At 36.2% G+C, this 22,787-nt stretch overlaps 1 protein-coding gene across 2 annotated transcripts in view; it reads right to left on the minus strand.

The window, feature by feature from the left end:
* LOC137027982 (uncharacterized) overlaps positions 1–20,307 on the minus strand; it is a 34,457-nt gene extending 14,150 nt beyond the window's left edge. Inside the window, exons 1-4 of one of the 2 annotated variants that reach the window (XM_067396650.1) lie at positions 19,787–20,307; positions 18,961–19,287; positions 13,103–13,387; positions 12,950–13,017 (exon numbers count right to left, since the gene is read on the minus strand). In XM_067396650.1, the coding sequence (XP_067252751.1) occupies positions 12,950–13,017; positions 13,103–13,387; positions 18,961–19,287; positions 19,787–19,835 (729 nt within the window). In that variant the 5' untranslated portion in view covers positions 19,836–20,307. Of the gene's footprint in view, positions 1–10,743; positions 13,018–13,102; positions 13,388–18,960; positions 19,288–19,786 lie in introns of those variants that run through there. The other variant, XM_067396649.1, reaches the window with a different exon arrangement.
* Positions 20,308–22,787: the final 2,480 nt, after the last annotated feature.

Raw genomic sequence — 22,787 nt, forward strand, 5'->3', positions numbered from 1 at the left:
TTTGGGGCAGACCTGATCTGTTGAAAAGAGATGGTATTCATCCCTCCCGGGATGGTGCTGCTCTTCTATCTAGAAATTTGGCAAATAGTCTTAGAGCTGAAACATGACAAACCAGGGCCCAGATCAGGACGCAGACAAACTGGCTAAACCGACCGTCTGCTAGCCGCCTCACGTCACAGAACTCAAATAATTCACAGCACATAGAAACTCTTTCACCTAGATATTATCACATAGAGACTGTGTCTGTACCTCGAACTAGTAAATACAAAAAACTTCCGAAACCTTTTAAGGGTAAAAATTTAATTGATGTTCAAAAAATGAAAATCACAGATAAATCAGATAAACAAATGATAAAGCTTGGGTTACTGAATATTAGATCTATTTCTTCAAAAGCACTTATTGTAAATGAAATTATCACAGACAATAAACTAGACTTGCTGTTTTTGACAGAAACCTGGCTAAAACCAGACGATTACATTACTTTAAATGAATCTAGTCCTCAAGGTTATGATTATCGACACAATCCTCGACAGAAAGGCAAGGGGGGAGGTGTTGCTGTAATTTATAGTAATATATTCAGAATCATTGAAAAGAATTTCAAATATAATTCCTTTGAAGTGATGGTGCTTTATGTAACATTATGTAAGTTGACATTTGTGCTGGCTACTGTATACAGGCCACCAGGGCACCATACTGACTTTATCCACAGCCAGTACTAACTCTGATAGAAAATCAGCAAATTCTTTGATTAAAGTCCTTGTTGTTGGTGATTTTAATATCCATGTAGATAATAATAAAGATGCATTTGGATTGGCATTTGCAGACATTTTAAACTCTATTGGAGTTAGACAACACGTGTCAGGACCCACTCATTGTCGTAATCATACCCTAGATCTAATACTGTCGCATGGAATTGATATTGATGCTGTTGAAATTCTACAGCAGAGCGATGATATATCAGATCATTATTTAGTCTCATGTATAATACAATTAGCCAAGGCTACAAAACCACCACCCAGCCATAAATATTGTAGAACCATCACGTCTACCACTAAAGATTGCTTTATAAATAATCTCCCCGAGCAGTTTCATCGCCTTAGTATACCTGACAACTTAGAAGACCTCGATGCTGCAACAGAAACTATTGGCTCTCTCCTTTCCAGCACATTAGATGCAGTCGCTCCTTTACGTCTAAAGAAGATTAAGGAAACTAATCCAACGCCGTGGTATGATGAGCACACTCGGGCTCTAAAACGAGATGTTAGAAAAGCTGAACGTAGTTGGAAGAAAACAAAACTAGAAGTTTTTCGCCTTTCGTGGAAAGAAAAAATGATTGAGTACAGAATGGCTATAAGAAATGCTAGATCTACTTATTTTTCAAATCTCTTAATAGAAAACAAACATAATCCTAGGTATTTATTTGACACAGTGGCTAAATTAACTAGAAACAGAGATTCAATTGCTGACGTTTCCATAGAGCACAGCAGTAATGACTTTATGAACTTCTTTACTTGCAAGATTGATAATATTAGAGAGAAAATTATAAACATGCAACCATCTACAGTTTCGCTTCAGACAGTGCACTGTAGTGTCCCTGAGGTAAAACTAGAATCATTCGCCGCTATAGGAGAGGAAGAATTATCTAAACTTATCAAATCATCAAAATCAACGACATGTATGTTAGACCCAATGCCGACTAAACTACTGAAAGAAATGCTTCCAGAGGTCGTAGGTCCACTTCTTGATATAATTAATTCATCTCTAACACTAGGATACGTGCCAAAAACCTTTAAGCAGGCTATTATTAAACCTCTTATTAAAAAACCTCAACTAGATCCGAGAGATTTAGTAAATTACAGGCCAATCTCGAATCTACCTTTTCTGTCAAAGATACTAGAAAAGGCAGTTTCAACACAACTGTGCTCCTTTTTAGAAAGAAATGGAATCTGTGAGGATTTCCAGTCAGGATTTAGACCATACCATAGTACTGAGACTGCTCTCGTTAGAGTTACAAACGATCTACTCGTATCATCCGATCGTGGCTGTATTTCTCTATTAGTGTTATTAGATCTCAGTGCTGCTTTTGACACTATCGATCACAACATTCTTTTAAAAAGACTTGAAAACTATATTGGCATTAGTGGAATTGCTTTGGCATGGTTCAAATCGTACTTATCTGACCGTTATCAGTCTGTAGTAGTTAATGAAGAGATGTCGTATCGATCACAGGTTCAATATGGAGTACCACAAGGCTCAGTACTAGGACCGTTGCTTTTCACTCTGTACATGCTGCCCTTAGGACAGATAATTAGGAAGCATGGTGTTAGTTTTCACTGCTACGCTGACGATACTCAGCTCTATATTTCCTCGCGCCCTGACGAAACCTACAAATTCACAAAACTAACAGAATGCATAGCTGACATTAAAAACTGGATGACAAGAAATTTCTTATTATTAAATTCAGAAAAAACTGATATCCTAATCTTTGGACCAAAAACTTCCTCACGAAAAAACCTTGAATACTCTCTAACACTTGACGGGTGCTCCATTAAACCTTCGTCCTCAGTTAGGAACCTGGGTGTGCTCTTTGATACCAATCTTTCATTTGAAAGTCATGTTTCTAGTATCTGTAAAACCGCCTTCTTCCATCTAAAAAATATATCTAAATTACGACATATGCTCTCAATGACAAATGCGGAACAGTTGGTTCATGCGTTCATGACCTCAAGACTAGATTATTGTAACGCTCTACTGGGTGGTTGTTCTGCTCGGCTTTTAAACAGACTACAGTTGGTCCAAAATGCGGCAGCTAGAGTTCTTACTAGAACCAGAAAGTATGACCATATTAGCCCAGTTCTGTCAACATTACATTGGCTCCCTATTAAACATCGTATAGATTTTAAAATCTTGCTACTTACTTATAAAGCTTTAAATGGTTTAGCTCCCCAGTACCTAAGCGAGCTCTTAATGCATTATAGTCCTTCACGTTTATTGCGATCTCAGAATTCAGGTCAGTTGATAATACCCAGAATATCAAAATCAACTGAAGGCGGCAGATCCTTTTCCTATTTAGCACCTAAACTCTGGAACAATCTTCCCAGCATTGTTCGGGAAGCAGACACACTCTGTCAGTTTAAATCTAGACTAAAAACACATCTCTTTGCTCTTACATACACATAACACATTATCAATACATTAACATTTTTCAAATCCGTTAAAGGATTGTTACGCTGCAATAATTAGGTCGGCCGGAACCGAGAACATTTCCTATAACACTAGATATACCTGTACATCAAAATAAGAATGGCATCTACGCTAATATCTGTCTCTCTGCTTATCCTGAGGTTTGCCGGGTGCTGGATCCAGGCCGTATCCAGATCAGATGGAGAACCTGTGTCTGGACCTGACTACAACGTAGCCCAGGAGACAATGGGCCTACAGATCCAGTTCTGGCTGCATCTATAATTCTGATTTTTAATCCCCGTATCCGCTTACATATATTTATATATAATCTATTTTTAATCTCTATAATAAAAATGTATAATTCAGATTTTGATCTCCATATCCATTTACATATATTATATATATCTCCCAAGGGGTTTTTTCCCTCCTAGGACTTTTTTCCCAGTGTTAGCACGCTGGGTTTTTCTCCTAGGGGGTTTTTTCCACCCCTGGGAGTCAGCCGACATTGGCTTAATGTAGCACCATCTTGTATATGTTACATATTACCACGCTTGTTTGTACAGCTTATTTTTAACCACTTCCTTTTTTTTCTATGCTTCTAATATGTAAAGCTGCTTTGAAACAATTACCAATTGTAAAAGCGCTATATAAATAAATTTGACTTGACTTGACTTGACCCATGGAAGGTTAGATGTGATTTTAGGAAATAATTTGGCCGGAAATCGTGTGTGGGGTGGGGTGATGCCTCCAGTTGTGAAAGCAAATCCAACTTTGTCTGCAGAGGCAGGTAAGAGTGTCCAAGATTTTCCCGATGTTTTTGTTTCCTGTGCGGTAACTCAAGCCATAAGTACTGGAGAAAATGTGTCCCAGCATAATGGTGAAATAGAAAAACCTTCCTTTGATCTGGTCAACTTGTCTGTGTTGCCTTCATCGATTTCCCGTGATGAGCTAATTTTGGCTCAGGGAAAAGATGCCGGGTTGACAACATTGACAACAGGAACCAACTTTACTTCTGGTATGTTTGATCAGGTTTTGCAGCAACTCCATGTGAAACATCATAAAAGTAGTGCGCGTCATCCTGAAAGCCAGGGAGCTCTCGAACGTTTCCATCAAACGTTAAAAAACAACTTTTAAGAGCGTCCTGTAATGAACTGAATAAAGACTGGGAAGAGGGGCTTCCTTGGTTGATGTTAGCCGCAAGCGAAGTTGTTCAGGAGAGCCTTGGTTTTAGTCCTAACGATTTGGTGTTTGGTCACAAGGTAAGAGGCCCGTTGTCACTTCTAATGGATAATGTGACCGAAACTGAAATGCCTGTAAATATCTTGGATTATGTTAATGGTTTTTGATGTAGATTATATCTGGCAGGTAAACTGGCCAGTGAAAATCTAGTCAAGGCACAGCTGAAAATGAAGACCTGGTTTTGAGTGTCGTGAATTTAGTTCCGGCGATCAAGTCTTACTTTTGCTTCCTGTTACTGGGTCATCTTTCTTGCAAGATTTGCAGGGCCTTATAGCGTTCTGAAACAGGTAACGGATCAAAATTATATTGTTTCGACGCCAGATAGGAGAAAACCTACCCAATTTTTTCACGTGAACCTGTTGAAACCGTATTTCTGCTGCTCACGTGAAAACGCTGTCCCTGGTGCTGAAGTCAAGTCTGTGGCGGTTGTTTCAGGGGTGAGTGATTCCTCCTCCAGTGCTAAGTCCAATTGCATTGAGGGCAAGAGTGTTACGTCTGAGTGTATTATTCAACCCTGACTTTGTAATTCTGAACAGCTGGCTAAATTGAATGTGATGTTGGAACATTTGCCCGAAGAACGTCGTGAGCAACTGATCAGTTTGATAATGGAGTTTGTCACTTTTCTCCGATACGCCTTCGTGTACTGATCTGATATATCATGATATTGATATTGGAGACTCTTTGTCCATTAAACAGAGATTTTATCGTGTTCATCCTGAAAAGCAGAATTTTTTGGAAGCTGAGGTAAAGTACTTGGTAAATGCTGGGCTTGCGAAACCATCTTATTCCAGTTGTTTGTCACCATGCATTTTGGTCAGAAAACCCGATAAGACGTACAGATTTTGTACTGACTATAGAAAATTAAATAGCACTACAAAGCCTGACTCTTTTCCGCTTCTGCGGATGGAAGATTGTGTTGACTCCGTAGGGTTAGCTAAGTTCGTAACTAAAATCAACCTTTTAAAGGAATATTATCAAGTTCCTTTAACTCCTCGTGCACAAGAAGTCTCGAATTGTATTACCCCTTCGGGGTTATATTCATATAATGTGATGAGTTTCGGTCTTCGAAATGCTCCGGCTACCTTCCAGCGCCTTATGAATTGGGTGGTCTCAGGATTGGAAGGATGTGCAGTGTATTTAGATGACGTGGTAGTATATAGTCAGACGTGGGAGGTACAGCGTTGTCGGTTGCGCGCTCTGTTTGCTCGTCTTGTAGACGCCAAGTTAACTATAAATTTAGCAAAGTGTGAGTTCGTGAAAGCCATGGTGACTTATTTGGGAAAAGTGGTGGGACAGGGGGAAGTGCGTCCGGTACAGGAAAAGGTACAAGCAATCGATAGTTTCCCCGCTCCTACTAGTAAAAAGGATCTAATGAGATTCCTAGGCATGATTTGTTATTATCGTGGACATCTCGACTGTAGTTGCCCCACTTACTGAGCTATTAAAGCCTAAAAATAAGTTTGAATGGTCTCCAGATTGTCAGGCGGTTTTTGCAAATGCAAAACTCCTGCTGTGCACTGCCCCGGTGTTAGTGGCGCCACGGTGGGATCGAGTGTTTCAGATCCAAGTAGACTTCAACTTTATTAATTTATATAGCACATTTTACTGCAATTTCAATTGCCCAAAGTGCTTCACAATATCACAAAGACATAAGCAATATATATCAAACCAATTTATACAAAAGGAATTTAAAACAAATAAAGAAATAAAGATAAAAAGGAAAATAAGATACATAAAGGCGAGAGAAATGAATCAAATGAAATAGAATATATAAATGAATCAAGAAACTATCTCTAGACATGGTCTATTCTCAACAAACGCTAAATTAAAAAGTTAAGTTTTTAACTGAGACTTAAAACCATCTAAAGTTGAAGCCTGCCGAATCTGCAAAGGGAGGCTGTTCCACAAATTTGGGGCGATGGCCATAAAAGCTCTATCGCCCCTAGATTTTTTTAAGGAGCGGGGAACTGCCAGTAGAAGTTTATCTCCTGATCTCAAACACCTGACTGGGGTATGGTCCTTTAAGAGGTTGGTGATATAACTTGGGGCGATGTTGTGAAAAGCTTTAAAAACCATCAATAAAATTTTAAAATCAATTCTATACTGGACTGGAAGCCAGTGAAGAGTAGACAATACTGGAGTTATGTGTTCTCTAATTTTTGTACCTGTTAAAAATCTGGCTGCCGCATTCTGCACCAATTGCAGATGAGATAGATTGTGTTTACTTATCCCAACATACAGAGAGTTGCAATGATCCAATCTTTAGGTGATAAATGCATGCACTATGACCTGTAGGTCTTTAGTATTAAGGAAAGGTTTCAGCTTGGAGATCAGTCTAAGTTGATAAAAACTACTCTTTACTACAGACTTAATCTGGTTGTCAAAACTGAGAGAAGAGTCAATGATAACACCCAGATTTCTAACAGTATTTTTTTATAGGTATATCTAAAGGGGCAATAGCACTAGACATAGCTTCCTTAAGATGCGATGGACCAAAGATAATTATCTCAGATTTTTTTCCATTTAACTGAAGAAAATTTTGTGATAACCAGATTTTGACTTCATCCAGGCAAAGTATTAAAGGCTGTAGCGAATTCAAATTTCCAACTTTAAAAGGCAAGTATAATTGAGTGTCGTCAGCATACATGTGATAAGAGATGTCATGACGACGGCAAATTGAGCCAAGAGGGCTCATGTACAAAGAAAATAAGATGGGCCCCAAAATAGAACCCTGAGGAAGACTATATTTTTAAGATGCCAGCGAAGAAGAGTTATTTGCAAAATTCACAAAAAATGTTCTTTCATGCAAATATGACTTGAACCATTTTAAAGCAGTCCCCTTAATACCTACTTCATCCTCCAAGCGTTTCAAAAGAATTAAATGATCTACCGTGTCGAAGGCAGCACTGAGATCCAGCATAATTAAAACAACTCCCAACCCAGCGTCGACTGACATCAGTAGATCATTTACTACTTTAACTCCGTCTCTGTACTGTGGCCAGCTCTAAAACCAGATTGGAAGTTATCTAAAATGTCATTTTCAATTAGAAAAGGAGTGATTTGAGAGAAAACAACTTTTTCCAAAACTTTTGTGAGACATGGTCATTTGGAAATTGGTCGATAATTATTTAGCTCTGTAGGGTTACAGCCAGATTTTTTGAGTAAAGGTGAGACCACTGCTTGCTTAAGACAGGGAGGCACCACTCCATTTGTCAGAGAGCTGTCAAGCAGCAAGTCGCAAGTCAGGTTGGTGCAGGAGCTGTACTATTGCAGAAGGACGATAATGGGGTTGATAGGCCAGTTAGTTACTTTTCTAAGATGTTTAATTCATATCAATCAAATTATTCTACAATCGAAAAAGAAACATTGGCTTTGGTGTGGGCAGTGCAGCACTTCGATGTGTATATGGGTGGTGGTTCAATGCCTGTGGTTGTTTTTTCAGACCATAATCCACTCACTTTTTTACAATCATTACGAAGCCCTAACCAACGACTTCTTCGTTGGCCTATATTATTACATTGTTGTATTATTACTTTGACTTTTTTTTTATTAAATGTTTATTTGTTAAATTGAGTTCCATGTGTGGCCTCCCCTTTTCTTATTTTGCTTCACCTTGAGCCAGGTGGACATAACACCAATCTCACGCTATTTCTCTTGGTCTCACTGTCAAAGTAACCATGGCAACGGATAGCGTATCCTTCTAATATGGCGACACCTTACCGAAATGCAACGCGAGTAAAAACGCTGTAATGTCACCTTCTCATTCTCTATTAGTTATGAATGGGAGAAACTGCTTAGGACTGCACATGCGCATTGTCCAGACTAGCCTGAAAAATAAACTTTTTTTAACGCTATTTGAGTATAAGAAACAGGGGGACAGTTTATGGGACAGTTCATGTCAGATTTTGTTGCTGATTTGAAATATGTTATTTAATTGTGATTTTGCCAAGCAGTTTTGGAGATTTCAGGATTCCCCCATTGAAATAATTAAGACTTGGTCTTGGATGCCCGTAATAGCTGTCCAGAGACGTTGCAAATATGGCTGTTGAGTGAACAGACTGTCCTTGAATGGGTCTTTGATGAAGATCAGTTCAGAACCATCATCTGTTCACAATGTGAACAGCTACACAAAAAAATCAGATCTGAGCAAAAATCAGAATTGTGCATTAAGGCTTGCAGTGTGAATGTAGCGGGTGACCATTCAAAAATGGGAAAAAGCAGTTTTCAAGTTTTTTCTCCCCCAAAGTTTGCATGCCTGTAACTCAAGAAGTATTAAAGATATCTTTTTAGATTCTTTACGTTCAAACTATTCTTTTGGTACATTTTTTTTCAAGGCTCTAAATGTAATTAGTTGAGTTTACTTAGAAAGCTTAATTAAACTGTTGGGTTTACAAAAACTTAAACCTTAAATTTAGCAAGTAAGTTAACTCATCATTTTGAACAGATAAAACTAACTACCACATAGAAAAGAGTACTTAGAAATCTTGAGGATTGGTAATTCAGTTTTACAAATTGAGTACTTAATTCAGTCAACTTAAAGATTTAAGTACACTGAACTTCCACAAAGTCCACTTAAAAATCGTGTTCACATTATGTAGATACTGCCTTCAATTTCTAATTTTTTTTCTCAATTTCAGCGTTTTTACTCAAAGTCGCAACAATGGACCATACATTTATTTTCTATTTATTAAACTGGAGATATTGTTGAAAAATAATACATTTGTAAATTTGAATTACCAATCCTCAAGATTTCTAAGTACTCTTTACTATGTGGTAGTTAGTTTTATCAATTCAAAATGATGAGTTAACTTAAATTTAAGGCAATCAGTTTCCTTAAGTTCATGTAAACCCAACATTTTAATTAAGCTTTCTAAATAAACTCAACTAATTACATTTTACATTGTATGGTTTAATCCCATATGGAGATCTCAAATGCAGCTCAATGTCCAAATTGTTGAATATAACTCGTTTTCAATGGTCAAAAACCAAAGGGGTCAAATGGTGAACACAGCTGATACTTACTTGCATTTAAAGGGGAATGTCTGAAGAATAAATAATGTTGAAACTAGACACATCTTGTTTTTGTCTATAGCAGAGAACATTCCTGTCTGAGTGCCAAAAATACACAGAAATGGTCAAATTGAGGCACATTAACTTGCTCTCATTAGTCTGTTTATAATATTCTATATTTGAATCAGTTTCAGAGATATTTGGAAGAATGGATTTTGTTTATTTTATCAGCTTCTGAAGCTAGTAAGTTAAAATAAGCAGTATTGTAATTACATGTTTGAAACAAGTTTCATGTTTGTTCTCCCCCCACACACATCACATCAATAAACCAAGATTTAAATCACCTGGTTTAAGTATTTCAATTTCTCTCATTGTTATAACTTGTAAAGCATAGTCACAGATTGAGTAGTATTCACTGCTAAGGGACATATTTGGTGAAATCACTGATAAGAACTCAAACTTTTAAACATTTTAAATGATCACACACTTGAAATAATTAACAATGGGTAATTCTAAATCCAGGTAAATGGGTAATCATATTTTATGATTTACACTTCTCACACTTTACCCAGAGTTAACAATTAATCCTGGTTGGCATGTCACTCTATTCCTAAACCCTGGTTTACTTTTTTATTTGCATATGTATGCAATTTTTTTTTTTTTTTTTTTTTTTGCTTTTCAACCACTGAAAATGGGTAGAATTAAATAATTTGGACATTGAGCTGCATTGAGATCCCAATATCTCTAGTTTCAAAATAATTTGTTCTTCAGAAGTCTTTAAGTCAAGTCAAGCCACCTTTATTTATATAGCCCTTTTTACAATGCAGATTGTGTCAAAGCAGGTTTACATTGATAACTGGTATATAATTTTGGCTGCACAGCAGCTCTTAAAGAAAATGGTGTCAATGCAGGCAGATCAAAGCACCGTTGAATATCAAATATTAAGTGACCCACATTTGGTTTTTGACCTCTAAAAATGTGTACAAATGAATATTTTACTTATGGAGCCATATTAAAATCCCAGTATTACTGGTATTAAACCACATAGGGCCTTCAAAATGAAGATACTAAAAGAAATGTTTGTTAAGAACAAAAATCTAAAAGGATATTAGGATATCTTTAATACTTCTTGAGTTACAGGCATGCAAACTTAGGGGAAAATAACATCAGATTCTTTCTTAACCGCTGTTTTCTCACTGCTGTCATTTTTGTTGAGTGTTTTTGTTATTGAGAGGAAATATATATGTAAATCTGTGCTGCACTCTGCGCAGCACCAGGGAACTACACTAACCTTTTCCACTGGTGGCACTTGCGCTACTAACTTTTTCAGTTACTGGCGCAAAACATGATTTGGTTGCACAAATTATTTATAGTAAGCCACTCTGGATAATAATGAACAATAATGAAACTGTATTGCATACAGATGTGCTTTTTATTTTACTTGCCATCTTTTAAACCACATGCCTTCTTGTTTTCTTTAACATTGGTTGGGATAGATTTACTGCAATAAAAAATACAGTACACAATAAAGTGCAAAATTAATTTATTTTGGATTTCAACATGCTATGGTTGGCACAGATGGGTAGACTCCTGAACTCTTAAGGAAAAATAAAATAAATATAATCCATAAAATAATACAATAATAGATTTTCAGCAGCTATTGACTTTTCTGTATTAAAGATAAAAAAAAAAAAAATAAAAAAAAAAACAATGAATGTCCACTTCACAGGACATCCCCCTCACATGCCAAAATCGATTGGCCATTGTGTATAGCCACCCCGTTCTTCTTTAAAAGAATAATTTGCGATTTAAACTTGGTGAAAGGCATTTCCTCTTTGGCTATATTATAAGCTACATTGAACTTAATTATCAATTCAGATTCCTCACTTGCTCGGTTTGCTAAATCTTGACGCCGAAATGCAGTGGGGAGTGCTGCTGCGTCACGAGATATGTACCTGTCTCTACACTTCGCGTGCTTCATACTGTCATTGTGAAGCTTCAGTGATTCGTGTTTGAATTGTTTTAACGCAGTTACAAATTTGGACAGTCCAGCAATTAAAGGCCCACAGAATTTAAAGTACACACAGTGCATTGCTCCGTCTTGGTACCTTAACCACTGGTATTCTTCGAGCCACTGGTGTCGAAATTTATATGTCCGTATCGTTTTTCCCGCGTGTGCTTTCCCTGACGAATCCTTCTCAGCCTCATCATTCTCACTCACAGGCTCCGTTTGACATGTCGCATTGACATCAAGTGATGGTTCTGTTACACTTGAACTTCCCTTCTTAAAATAGGAGTCAATTGTCCACTTCATTTCTACACGTACAGATTGTAGGCTATGTTGAGATATATCAAAGTCCCTTTAAGACAAGTCATTTCACTCGGCGGCCATCTTTTTGAAACGCCTCTCGGGCATCCTGGGCATCATGCAGATATCTTTGAATGGGGAAACATCAAATTCTCCAAAACTGTTCGCCAACCTTACGATTAAATTTCTGATTTGAAATCACCAATCAAATCAAACAACAACTGTCTCATAATTTGTTTTTCAAATGCTCGAATCAGGACAAAAAAAAGGGTCGCGGGGTTGAAGCCAACTTGAGGTGTTGAATGCTCAGAGCACGTTATAAAACGTATTCTTAAAATACACATTTCTGTTTTAATAAATGCTCATAGTAAATCATAGCATATTGTCTAAAACATAAGGTAGGTACAAAAATAATCAGTGATATATTTGCGACCCCATAGAAATTAGGGTCGCAATGGCATTTCAAAAGGTCGCATATGCGACCATTTTGCTCGCAGTGTAGTTCCCTGAGCACATATTTACACATTCATTTACATCACTCTCAGGAGCATGAACTGTATAAAGATGTTCTTTAACAGTAGATCGCTGCAAAAATATTTCAAACATCTTTTCACTTCTAAGCGAAGAATGAAAAAGAACTTTGCTGTGAGTACATTGGGGCCTTAAATAGAGCCATAAGACATACAAGAATTGTGGAATAGGTCTTCAGCTGTTTTGTAAAAGGTGTGATGGTCTCAGATCGGGTAAAGATTGGGAGCTAAATATTTTTTTCACACACATTTTTTATCACTGTGAGTTTGGGTGAATGGGTGGACATCCCATTTAAGTGTTGATGTGCTGCACAATCTTTTCTCAGAACTACTAACTTCACTTTTTTATTATTTTTGCTCAGTGATTTTTAGTGAATGTATGAAGTCGACAGAACACAATGACAGAAACAAAGAACACGTTTAAATCCCTGATTTTAAAACCTGGTGTCCTTTTTCTGTGACAGATTAATATCTTATTCATTGTGTTCTTTTAGTGTTACTTGTTTTTTTTTTTTTGGGGGGGGGGTGTATGTGAATCTAAATAACCAAAAGTAGTATTTTTTACTGTTTAAATTTAATGTTAAAAAACATTGGAGCATATACATTCACACTTATAAAGGGATTCACTAAACATATCAAAATGTGACTGCTGAATATGACACAGATGACACAATCTTACCGATTTCTGGGTGTTTCTTTTGTAGAATATCGGATCAGCGTAAGTGATCTCTTCTTCACGAGTCTCAGCTGTAATAATAATAATAATAATAATAATAATAATAATAACAGATTTATTACAATAATATATTTATTCTGTAATAATAATACTTGCCTTTTGGGTTAGTTTTTCTTTGTTTCCTGCAGATGCAGAAGATCCCAACTGCAGCAACAATCAACAGAAATCCAGCAGCAGCCGCAGCAGCAGGGATCAACACCGCCAGAGAGACTGAGACTGTGACTGGAGGAGGTGAAGAAAAACCTGAAGTATGTGATGTAGAACCTGAAGTAGAACCTGAAGTAGAACCTGAAGTAGAACCTGAAGTAGAACCTGAAGTAGAACCTGAAGTAGGAGGTGATATAGGATGTGATGTAGAGGGCAGTTTTGGTGACGTAGCACCTAAAGAGGGACAGAGGGACATTATAGTGTGTGAGTGAATACGTAGGAGAATGTAGTAGATCTGTGACAAACAGATAATGATTATCTGTATGAAAAACATCTATACTATAAATGTGTATTGCAATATCAGTCAGTCAGAGTTTATTGATAAACTATATTGAGTTTATAAAAAACAATTTTACCAACCAATCAGAGCCAGGAAGAGTGTCTTAGCAGTGTCAGTCAAGCTTGTGTGCATGCTGATCGCACTCCTGTCATGCACAGCCATAGTGCACAGCGCGTACAGGCGTTCAAATTCAAGATTACCGGTGTGCCACAGCTTTGTTTATGCGTATAATACGCCATAAAGTGCATATCATATGCACGCGAAAAACTGCGTACCATACGCACGCCAAAACTCATTTTGGCTTATATATTCTACGAGATTACAAACTCGTACTATTGATATGCATTTTTCGTGTGATCGGGCTCTATTATGTCATGATATGCAGTTTTAAGATTTTTCAGGCGAGAATGTGCTGGTTTAAAGCTCAAATTTGTGGTTTATTGATAAAGATAGCACCTTTCTGAAAATTTAATCTGATGTTGTCGGAGTTTTGAGATCCAGGCGATCAGCAGACGCTCAGCGCTCATGTACCCAGCTGAGAGCAGCTTTACCTCGGCTAATCCTTCTGACGTTTGCCACTGGCTCCGTTTTGGCTGAGGGCAACGTGACGTTTCATAAATTTATATATGGCTATTTAACTTTTGTATCATACACAGCAAAAACTGCAGTCTTAAATTAACTCTCCTAGGAGTACATGTGAGACCATACTCAAGAGTGTTAAAGTGTTAAAATAAGAGTGTTAAATGAACACTGAAAAGTGTTAAAGTAAATGAGATAATTAAGTGATTAATTGAGTGATGATTGAGCATTATTGAAGACACCTGATGATAACAAGCAGAATCACCAAAGGAGAAAATCACAATTTTTAAGCCACCATCGTGGAGATGAGTGTTTGCTTTAGTTGAGCTCTTGATCCTTTTTAAATAAAATTCAGTTTGGGCTGTTTTAATTGAGTTATAACATCCAGACAAACAAATGGAACACAGACAGAACACAGACAAAAAAATTTTCATTTAGACACACAGACATCAAGAATCAGCCTGTGAATCTCAACAGTGGTGGCCATCATAAAGCATGTTGCAGTGCATTCTGAGTGCCACCAATCAAAATTCATCCATGGCTCCCATCATGCATTGCTGCATGAATAAATTATGAGCTGAATTGTCTTAGTAATTTCCTTTATTCTCATTTTATTTTGTTCAGTTTCTGTGACTTTTTAGTAGCTTGTTTTCTAATATTCAGAGTTGATCTGTTGATCAGAATATGTTGCTTGTCACCGTCATTGAGATTCACAGGCTGATACTTGATGTCTGTGTGTGCCTGAAAGAAAGATTCCTTTTTTTGATCAGAACAACTTTTAAGAAATCCTTTATATTTTATTGATAAAGCTGATTTTCTGTAGAATCGCAGTGCTGCTGTGATCAATAATGTAAATCTAACTCAGAGATTGGGCTCTAAATGAGTTCAGTGATTCAGGTCAAATAATGATTTGTGTGAAAACATAACCAACACCACCTGATTATTTTCTCCATTTGTTTGTCTGGATGTTATAACTCAGTTAAAACAGCCCAAACAAAACAAAAAAAAAAGCCCAATTTGATTTTAAATAGTCAAGGGACAAGAGCTCAACTAAAGCAAACACTCATCTCCACGATGGTGGCTTAAAAATAGTGATTTTCTCCTTTGGTGATTCTGCTTGTTATCATCAGGTGTCTTCAATAATGCTCAATCAACACTCAATTAATCACTTAATTATCTCATTAACTTTAACACTTTTCAGTGTTCATTTAACCTCTTAACTGTCACGATCCCGCTGGCGGGACGCCTCTCAGCCAGCACACCCATGTAGGGCCCACATGGTTTGGCCCAGATGAAATGAACATTGTTCAGAGTGCACACTACAGGCTGTTAAATGTAACATTGAATCAGTGTTGGCTTTAATGAGATAATTAAGTAATTAATTGAGTGATGATTGAGAATTAATGAAGATAGCTGCTGTTAACAAGAAGAATGAACGAAAGAAAGAGAAACAACAAGAACAGAAAAAATCGAAACACTAGAACTACAACTGACTTCAGCCGCAGCCTTAGATGAAATCAACTGAAGATAAAAGAAGACATTAAATCCCTCCAGATCTCAGCAGAGGATTAAACAACTCCACATACAGAAGCTCTTATTGAGAATTAAGAGAGAGTTTTTTTGTTGTTGATGTTTTATTGAATTTTTTATGTTACCATCATGGTGATCAGAGTTTACTTTAGTTGAGTAGTTTGACTTGTTTTTATAATGTCAGGGTTTCTCTGGCTGCTGTAACTGAATTAGTTATGGCAAGAAAAACACAATCTGATGCTGTGTCTGCTTCATGAGAAGAATATAATCTCTGCGCAGTGGCTTATTTCACTGATCTTATAAGAACCTGTGTCTGGACCTGACTACAACGTAGCCCAGGAGACAATGGGCCTACAGATCCAGTTCTGGCTGCATCTATAATTCAGATTTTTAATCCCCGTATCCGCTTACATATATTTATATATAATCTATTTTTAATCTCTATAATAAAAATGTATAATTCAGATTTTGATCTCCATATCCATTTACATATATTATATATATATATCTCCCAAGGGGTTTTTTTCCCTCCTAGGACTTTTTTCCCAGTGTTAGCACGCTGGGTTTTTCTCCTAGGGGTTTTTTTCCACCCCTGGGAGTCAGCCGACATTGGCTTAATGTTACATATTACCACGCTTGTTTGTACAGCTTATTTTTAACCACTTCCTTTTTTTCTGTGCTTCTAATATGTAAAGCTGCTTTGAAACAATTACCAATTGTAAAAGCGCTATATAAATAAATTTGACTTGACTTATAACTGAGTTTAATATGAGCAATATCTTACTAACTGTGTTTTAATGTGATTCATGTAAAGATCCAGCACAGTTTTAATCAGAAAATCTGAATTAATTTTAAAACAGATGGTACACTAAACACTTTGAACTACGGTGAGATTTACTCACAAACATACATCTAGAATCAGCGCATGAATCTCAACAATGGTGACATGCTTAATGCTGCAATGTATTCTTTTTTGCATGATGCACCCAGAATGCATTGTGGCATGAAGCATGTCCCCATTGTTGAGATTCATACGCTGATTGTAGATGTCTGTGTGTGAGGAAGTTTTGCTGGAGTTTTAAAGTGTTTAGTGTACAATGTGTTTTAAAATTCATTCAGCTTTTCTGACTAAAACCGTTTTATCATTGTATTTCTAGAACAAACTTAACATTTTACTCATATAAAGCTCAGTCATTAGATCAGTGATCAAATAACCCACTACATGACAGTTATGTTCTTATCATAAAGCAGCTGATCACATTTTCTCTTGTCATTGCTGCCATAACTAACAGCTATAACAGACACAGTAAAACTAACATTAAAAAAGTTAAGAGTAAAACTGCCTAACTAAAGCAACGACTGACCTCGGTCATGGTGACATCAAACAAAACTATTATTTTCAACAAATCATCAACATCTAAACTTCTGTTAATTCTCAATAAGATCTCCTGTAGACGTGTGACAGAAATAAAGTCAGTCTGGTTAGTAATAAAGCTGGTAATGCTGTTTGAGTTATTTAATCAGATCTTCAGAGATTTAATGTCTTTTATCTTCAGTTGATTTCAGTTTTTGCTGTGTACTAAAGCGCTGATTTTGTACACTTGACTGAATTGTTTGCTTTATTTCTTATTTTATATTTTTATACCTTTTTTAATGGCTATTATTGAACATTAAAACTGACATTTGACAAAAAGAGAAGGTTGTTTTTTATGTTATAGGCTATTTTATTTCATTATAGTGAAGAAAATCAGAGTATGCACAAATAGTATTACATTTAATATTTTTGAAATGTAAACGAAAAGAGGCAGGGTTGTTTAATATTTTGTTTTGTAATAAATATAAGCAGACATTGCAGATAATTAATCACTCGTTGCCTGAGGCTATTAATATGTTTTTGTTTGTTTCTTTAAATCAGTGGTCTCAAACTGCCGGCCTGCGGGCCATTTACGGCAACTTATCTCAAAAATAAAACATAATCCGGCCCGCTAAATTAATATTATTATTCTCTAGTTGTGTCTGATATGTAAAGAACGTCATTTAATGGTTGCATCGGACGCGTTTCGGTGGTTTAAAACGACGCTCGTTCCTGAACGTTACAGATGCTCAAACTTGGACAAATGTGTTTCAGCTGTGTGAGCACAAGCATTGCAGGTGTCTGTCAAGAAGCAGAAGAGTGTACAAATGTATTCAGGGATTGTATTTGTTCAGTACAGTGTTGTTCAGTGCAAGATTTTAATGTTATTTAAGCAAACATAAAGTAAGGGAAAATACTTACATTATTAGTTTTTAACATTTAATGGATGTAACAATGAGAGATTTTTATTTTTTTGGCAAAATAAAGTTGATTTTATATATATATATATATATATATATATATATATATATATATATATATATATATATATATATATATATATATATATATATATAAAATCAACTTTATTTTATATATATATAGCTCCAGTTTTTTGTTTATTTCTGACCCCTCCACTCCACAAGTGTTGCTGGTTTTGTTCCTAAATTACTATTTTTTTTATTTATTTTTTTTATTTCATGCACCTTGTTGGATGTGAGAAGTTGCACCAGACTATTGCAATTAATAGTATTAGTAGTATTATATCAATATATTAGTAGTATTATATTAGCAGTAGTATTATATAATTATATTACACTCTGTAACAATGAGATAAACACAGCTCTATGCATTTACTATGGTAAATAAGATATTTATAATATAGGTATAAAAATATTTTAGTAATGGAATTTGAATTAAATGAGAAATAATGCAAAGGAAAGTAAATTTTCTGAAATGTTGTGCTTTCTTGCGCTTGAATGTTAATATGGCCCTCCTATGAGGTGTCAATCACAGAAACGGCCCCCCGCCAATTTGGGTTTGAGACCCCTGGTTTAGAGAAAAGCTTCAAACATTTAAAAGGCATAATTTCTCCATCCCTACTCAATGATTTTAGGCCTTTTTGTAAATGTTTCAGTCAGATTTTGCTGTTTTATTGAGTGTTTACTCATTTTGAGCTTGTTTTTTAAACATTAACCATCTGTAACGTCATATCCAATCAGATTTCTTTTCACCCATATCCCCAACGCCCTTACAACACACAAATGCACACCTTTATTTTTAAACTCATTCTGTCTTGCTCTCTTAATATGTAATGAGTTTACGCAGATAGATTTTAATAATCAATTTTTAAAAAAAAATTGTAAATAAATAAATAAATAAAAATAGCAATCTCTCATGGTATAAGCACAGTGCGTACACTGGCGTTGTTCATTGCTCAGGCATCGACCAATAAAACGCCCAATCTGTAATATATAATAGAGTGAGCTGCAATTCTCTACTCACCATAAACAGAAACACTGAATGTGGTTTTGCTGCCTCTGATGATCACTTCATAAACTCCAGAGTCTGTAGTTGTGGTGTTCATGATGGTCAGAGATCCAGTCTGATTGTCCAGCTTCAGTCTGTCTTTGAATCTCTCATCAAGAACATCATCATATGTGGAGATTTCATCGAGCTCTCTGTTGATTTTAGCTATAAGAGGCCCGTTAGTTCCAAACCTCCACTCTATCAGATCATCATCATGTATTTCAGTAAGATTAGTGTTTAGAGTGACTGAATCTCCCTCCTTCACTGACACTGACTTCACTGCATCTGTGTCAGCAAACACTCCTGAAGAAAACAAACAGAAATAGTTTATCAGTCACATAATAGAGGTAAAATCTAGCTTGGTTTAATAAAGGTTTTATCTTTTAATAAGTTTTAAAATTATTACAAACTTTGCAAAGGTAGAAAGTTTGAAATGGCTATTATTATTTAAATTTAATGATGGTGAAACTGAAGTTCATTAGAGCTCCACAAAAATAACATTTTACTGGAAAAATATAAACACCTTGAACCTTCAAACAGGAATAATTGACTAAAAGTACAGATGTTCTGTTTGGTATCATATAGCCTCAAATTCCTGATTTAACTGGACTTTAAAGAAATATGTAAATAATTGGTAAATAAATTAAGCCACCTTTATTTACATAGACAAAGCAGCTAATGATTATTCAAAGTAATATCTGGAAATAGAAGCAAGAGCACATCTTGTGACAAAATTAATAGATTTATAATAAGCTCTACTAACTCTTACCATAACAAAAAAAAAAAAAAAAATGTAACTTACCAATCAGATGGCAAAAGAACACCCAGAAAAAAATTTTTCCTTCAAACATTTTCTCCCTACCACTTGAAATATGCGTTTACAAAAATGACATGGGAGCGATGTGGACTGTAGTAAAGATGTGTTGGAAAACTCTAGATCTACTTCTGTCTTTGTGTCTCGATCGAGTGAGCATGCGTGTGGCGTGCAGTTTCACAGCAGTTCTGTTTTTTCATGTTTCCATTTGGCTTGTGCCATTGTGTTAATCATGCTTTATTGATTCAGACCTCACAAATAAACACAAATCATGAATTGGAATAAATAACTGGATTTTTATGTGTATTTGTATATATTTTATGTTTTTGGGTCACAAGAATATTAATTTTTTTTATATTTTATTTATTATCTACTTATGTTTGTTTCCATTTGCATGCATTTACATATGATTTTAAAACAAGTTTAATGTATCATGAGTTTATTTTGAACTGTATTATCAAAATTCTGGGTGGCAGTTAAGCAACTGCGATGCATCCTCCCAGCAGGCACAGAACGTCATAAGACGTTAGTATTTGATTAAATTTAGGTCGTGACGTCTGGTAACCAAAATTCAATGTCAAACCAACGTCTAATAACAACATTAATTTGACGTCCAATACCGACGTCATTTGACATTGATATTTTGTTGGTTTTAGGTTGTGGTTTTAACTAACCAAAATCCAACATCGAATCAACGTCTTAAACCAACGTCAAAATGACGTCAAATACTGACATTTAGTCATCAAGTATGGCAACCAAAACCCAATGTCTCCTTACCATCATAATGGTAATTCCCAAACAATTTCAAATTCCAAAATCATTTGACATTAGACATCGTGTTGGTTTTAGGTTGTAGTATTAACTAACTGAAATTCAAACTTAAGCCAACATCTGAAGCCAGCATCAAATTAATGTCAAACACTGACATTTAGCAGAGGTGGACATTCCAGGGGTCAGAAAGTAAAAGTCCTGCCATATTTTTATCTCATCCACTGAAGCATTAATGAGATAATTAAGTGATAAATTGAGTGATGATTGAGCATTATTGAAGACACCTGATGATAACAAGCAGAATCACCAAAGGAGAAAACCACAATTTTTAAGTTACCATCATCGAGGTCAGGGTTTGTTTTAGTTGAGCTCTTGACCCTTGCCTTTTTAGTATTAGATTTTGTTTGGGCAGTTTTAACCAACCAGCCAAGCAAAGAAAAAAGATGATCAGGTGTTGTTGGTTATGTTTTCTCAAAATCATTATTTGATCTGAGTCACTGAACTCATTTAGAGCTCAATCTCTGAGTTAGATTTACGTTATTGATTACAGCAGCACTGTGATATACAGCACAAGATCAGCTTTTACAATACAGAATTTTTTTTTTAAAGTTGTCCTTATCACAAAAAAAAAAAAAAAATTATTTTATTCACACACAGAAATCAAGTATCAGCCTGTGAATCTCAACAACGGTGACAAGCAACATATTCTGATCAACAGATCAACTCTGAACATTAGAAAACAAGCTACTAAAAAGTCACAGAAAAACAGCAAAATTTTAACAGTGAGAATAAATGAAATTACTAAGACAATTTAGCTCGGCTCAAACAAGTGAACTAGAAAGGCATAAAGAGAATAAAACTTAACCGAATATTATTTGTATTGTGGCGGTGCCTCCCGTCCAGTAATCACGTCCGTTCTGCGCCTGCGTAAGATGAAATGCCTTTCTGTACCAGCAGGTGGCAGTAACTGAACAGCCAATCAGATGGCCCGCCGAGCTCCGACGCCGATTCAACATGTCAAATCGGCCGGAAAAAAAAGCTGACATGGACCAACTTCAGCCGACGGTGCGGAACACACTGAGAAAACTTAGTCGGCCGACAAACAAAAACTGCCCGATGGCCAACCAACAGCTTGGCGTGTTCCTGCCTTTACAGAAATGTTGGCTGATTCTAAAGGATTTGTTCATCATGTGCACCGGTGGCTCCCAGAATGCACTGCAACATGCTTTATGATGGCCACCACTGTTGAGATTCACAGGATGATTCTTGATGTTTGTGTGTTTAAATGAGCGCTTTTTAAAAAAAAAAATCAGGGGCCGTATTCACAAAACATTTTATCTTACCACTAAGAGTTCTCCTAAATAGCAGTAAAAGTTCTTAGCTAAGAGTTTCCTTTAAAACCTATTCACAAAGCTGCTGAGACCAACTTTTACTAAGGAATAGACTGAAGTCTTAAGCTAAGAGTAAGGGCGGGGTTGACCTTGTTGCTATGGAGTAAACACACAGTGATTGGCTGATGGGGGAGGAGTCAGTGATTTAATCACAGAAATATTGTAGAATGAGGTATCATGTTTCCATATTAAAATAAAGGTTTTAAAATACAAATGTTGCCCTATTCAAATAAATATTTTTAATAAAAATGTTCCCACAGTCAAAATAAAATGTTGACATATTTTTGCCATAAAGGTTTTAAAATGTAGGCTAAGTGTCACTAATTAAACTATACAGTTAATTGTCCACCTCTTGGTTGTCTGCATCTCAAGAGAATGCAGAATTCAACCGACAAATTATGTTTTATAAACAAAGTTTGGGAGAAACACATTCAAACGGTCTTTCTAATCAGCACAAGAAGAGGAATAAATACACAGACGATATATATATACCTGATTTGGTGAGGAGGGAGAGGACGCTGGCGTGGCTTGTTTGCCGCTTCTCCGCTTCTCTAACTGAAAACCCTCTACAGTGCAACAGTTGTTGTTATGGTATAACCTATAACATAACGTTTATCGGCCAGTAATACGTTCAGTCAGTTATATGTGGATTTGTATGTGTTCTGTACGGATTTCACCGACTCAAGCGGCTGCTCGCCTATCAGTTTGCTATCGCTTGTGGATTCCTGCGTCTGTTCGTCGCTGTCTGTTGCCGTGGGGCTTTCGCCTGGGGTCGCTGCCGATGATCGTGAGGTGTTCACCCATGGTCACGCCCAGCCAGCACAGCA

Source organism: Chanodichthys erythropterus, chromosome 10 (genome assembly GCF_024489055.1).
Source record: "Chanodichthys erythropterus isolate Z2021 chromosome 10, ASM2448905v1, whole genome shotgun sequence".
NCBI lineage: Eukaryota > Metazoa > Chordata > Actinopteri > Cypriniformes > Xenocyprididae > Chanodichthys > Chanodichthys erythropterus.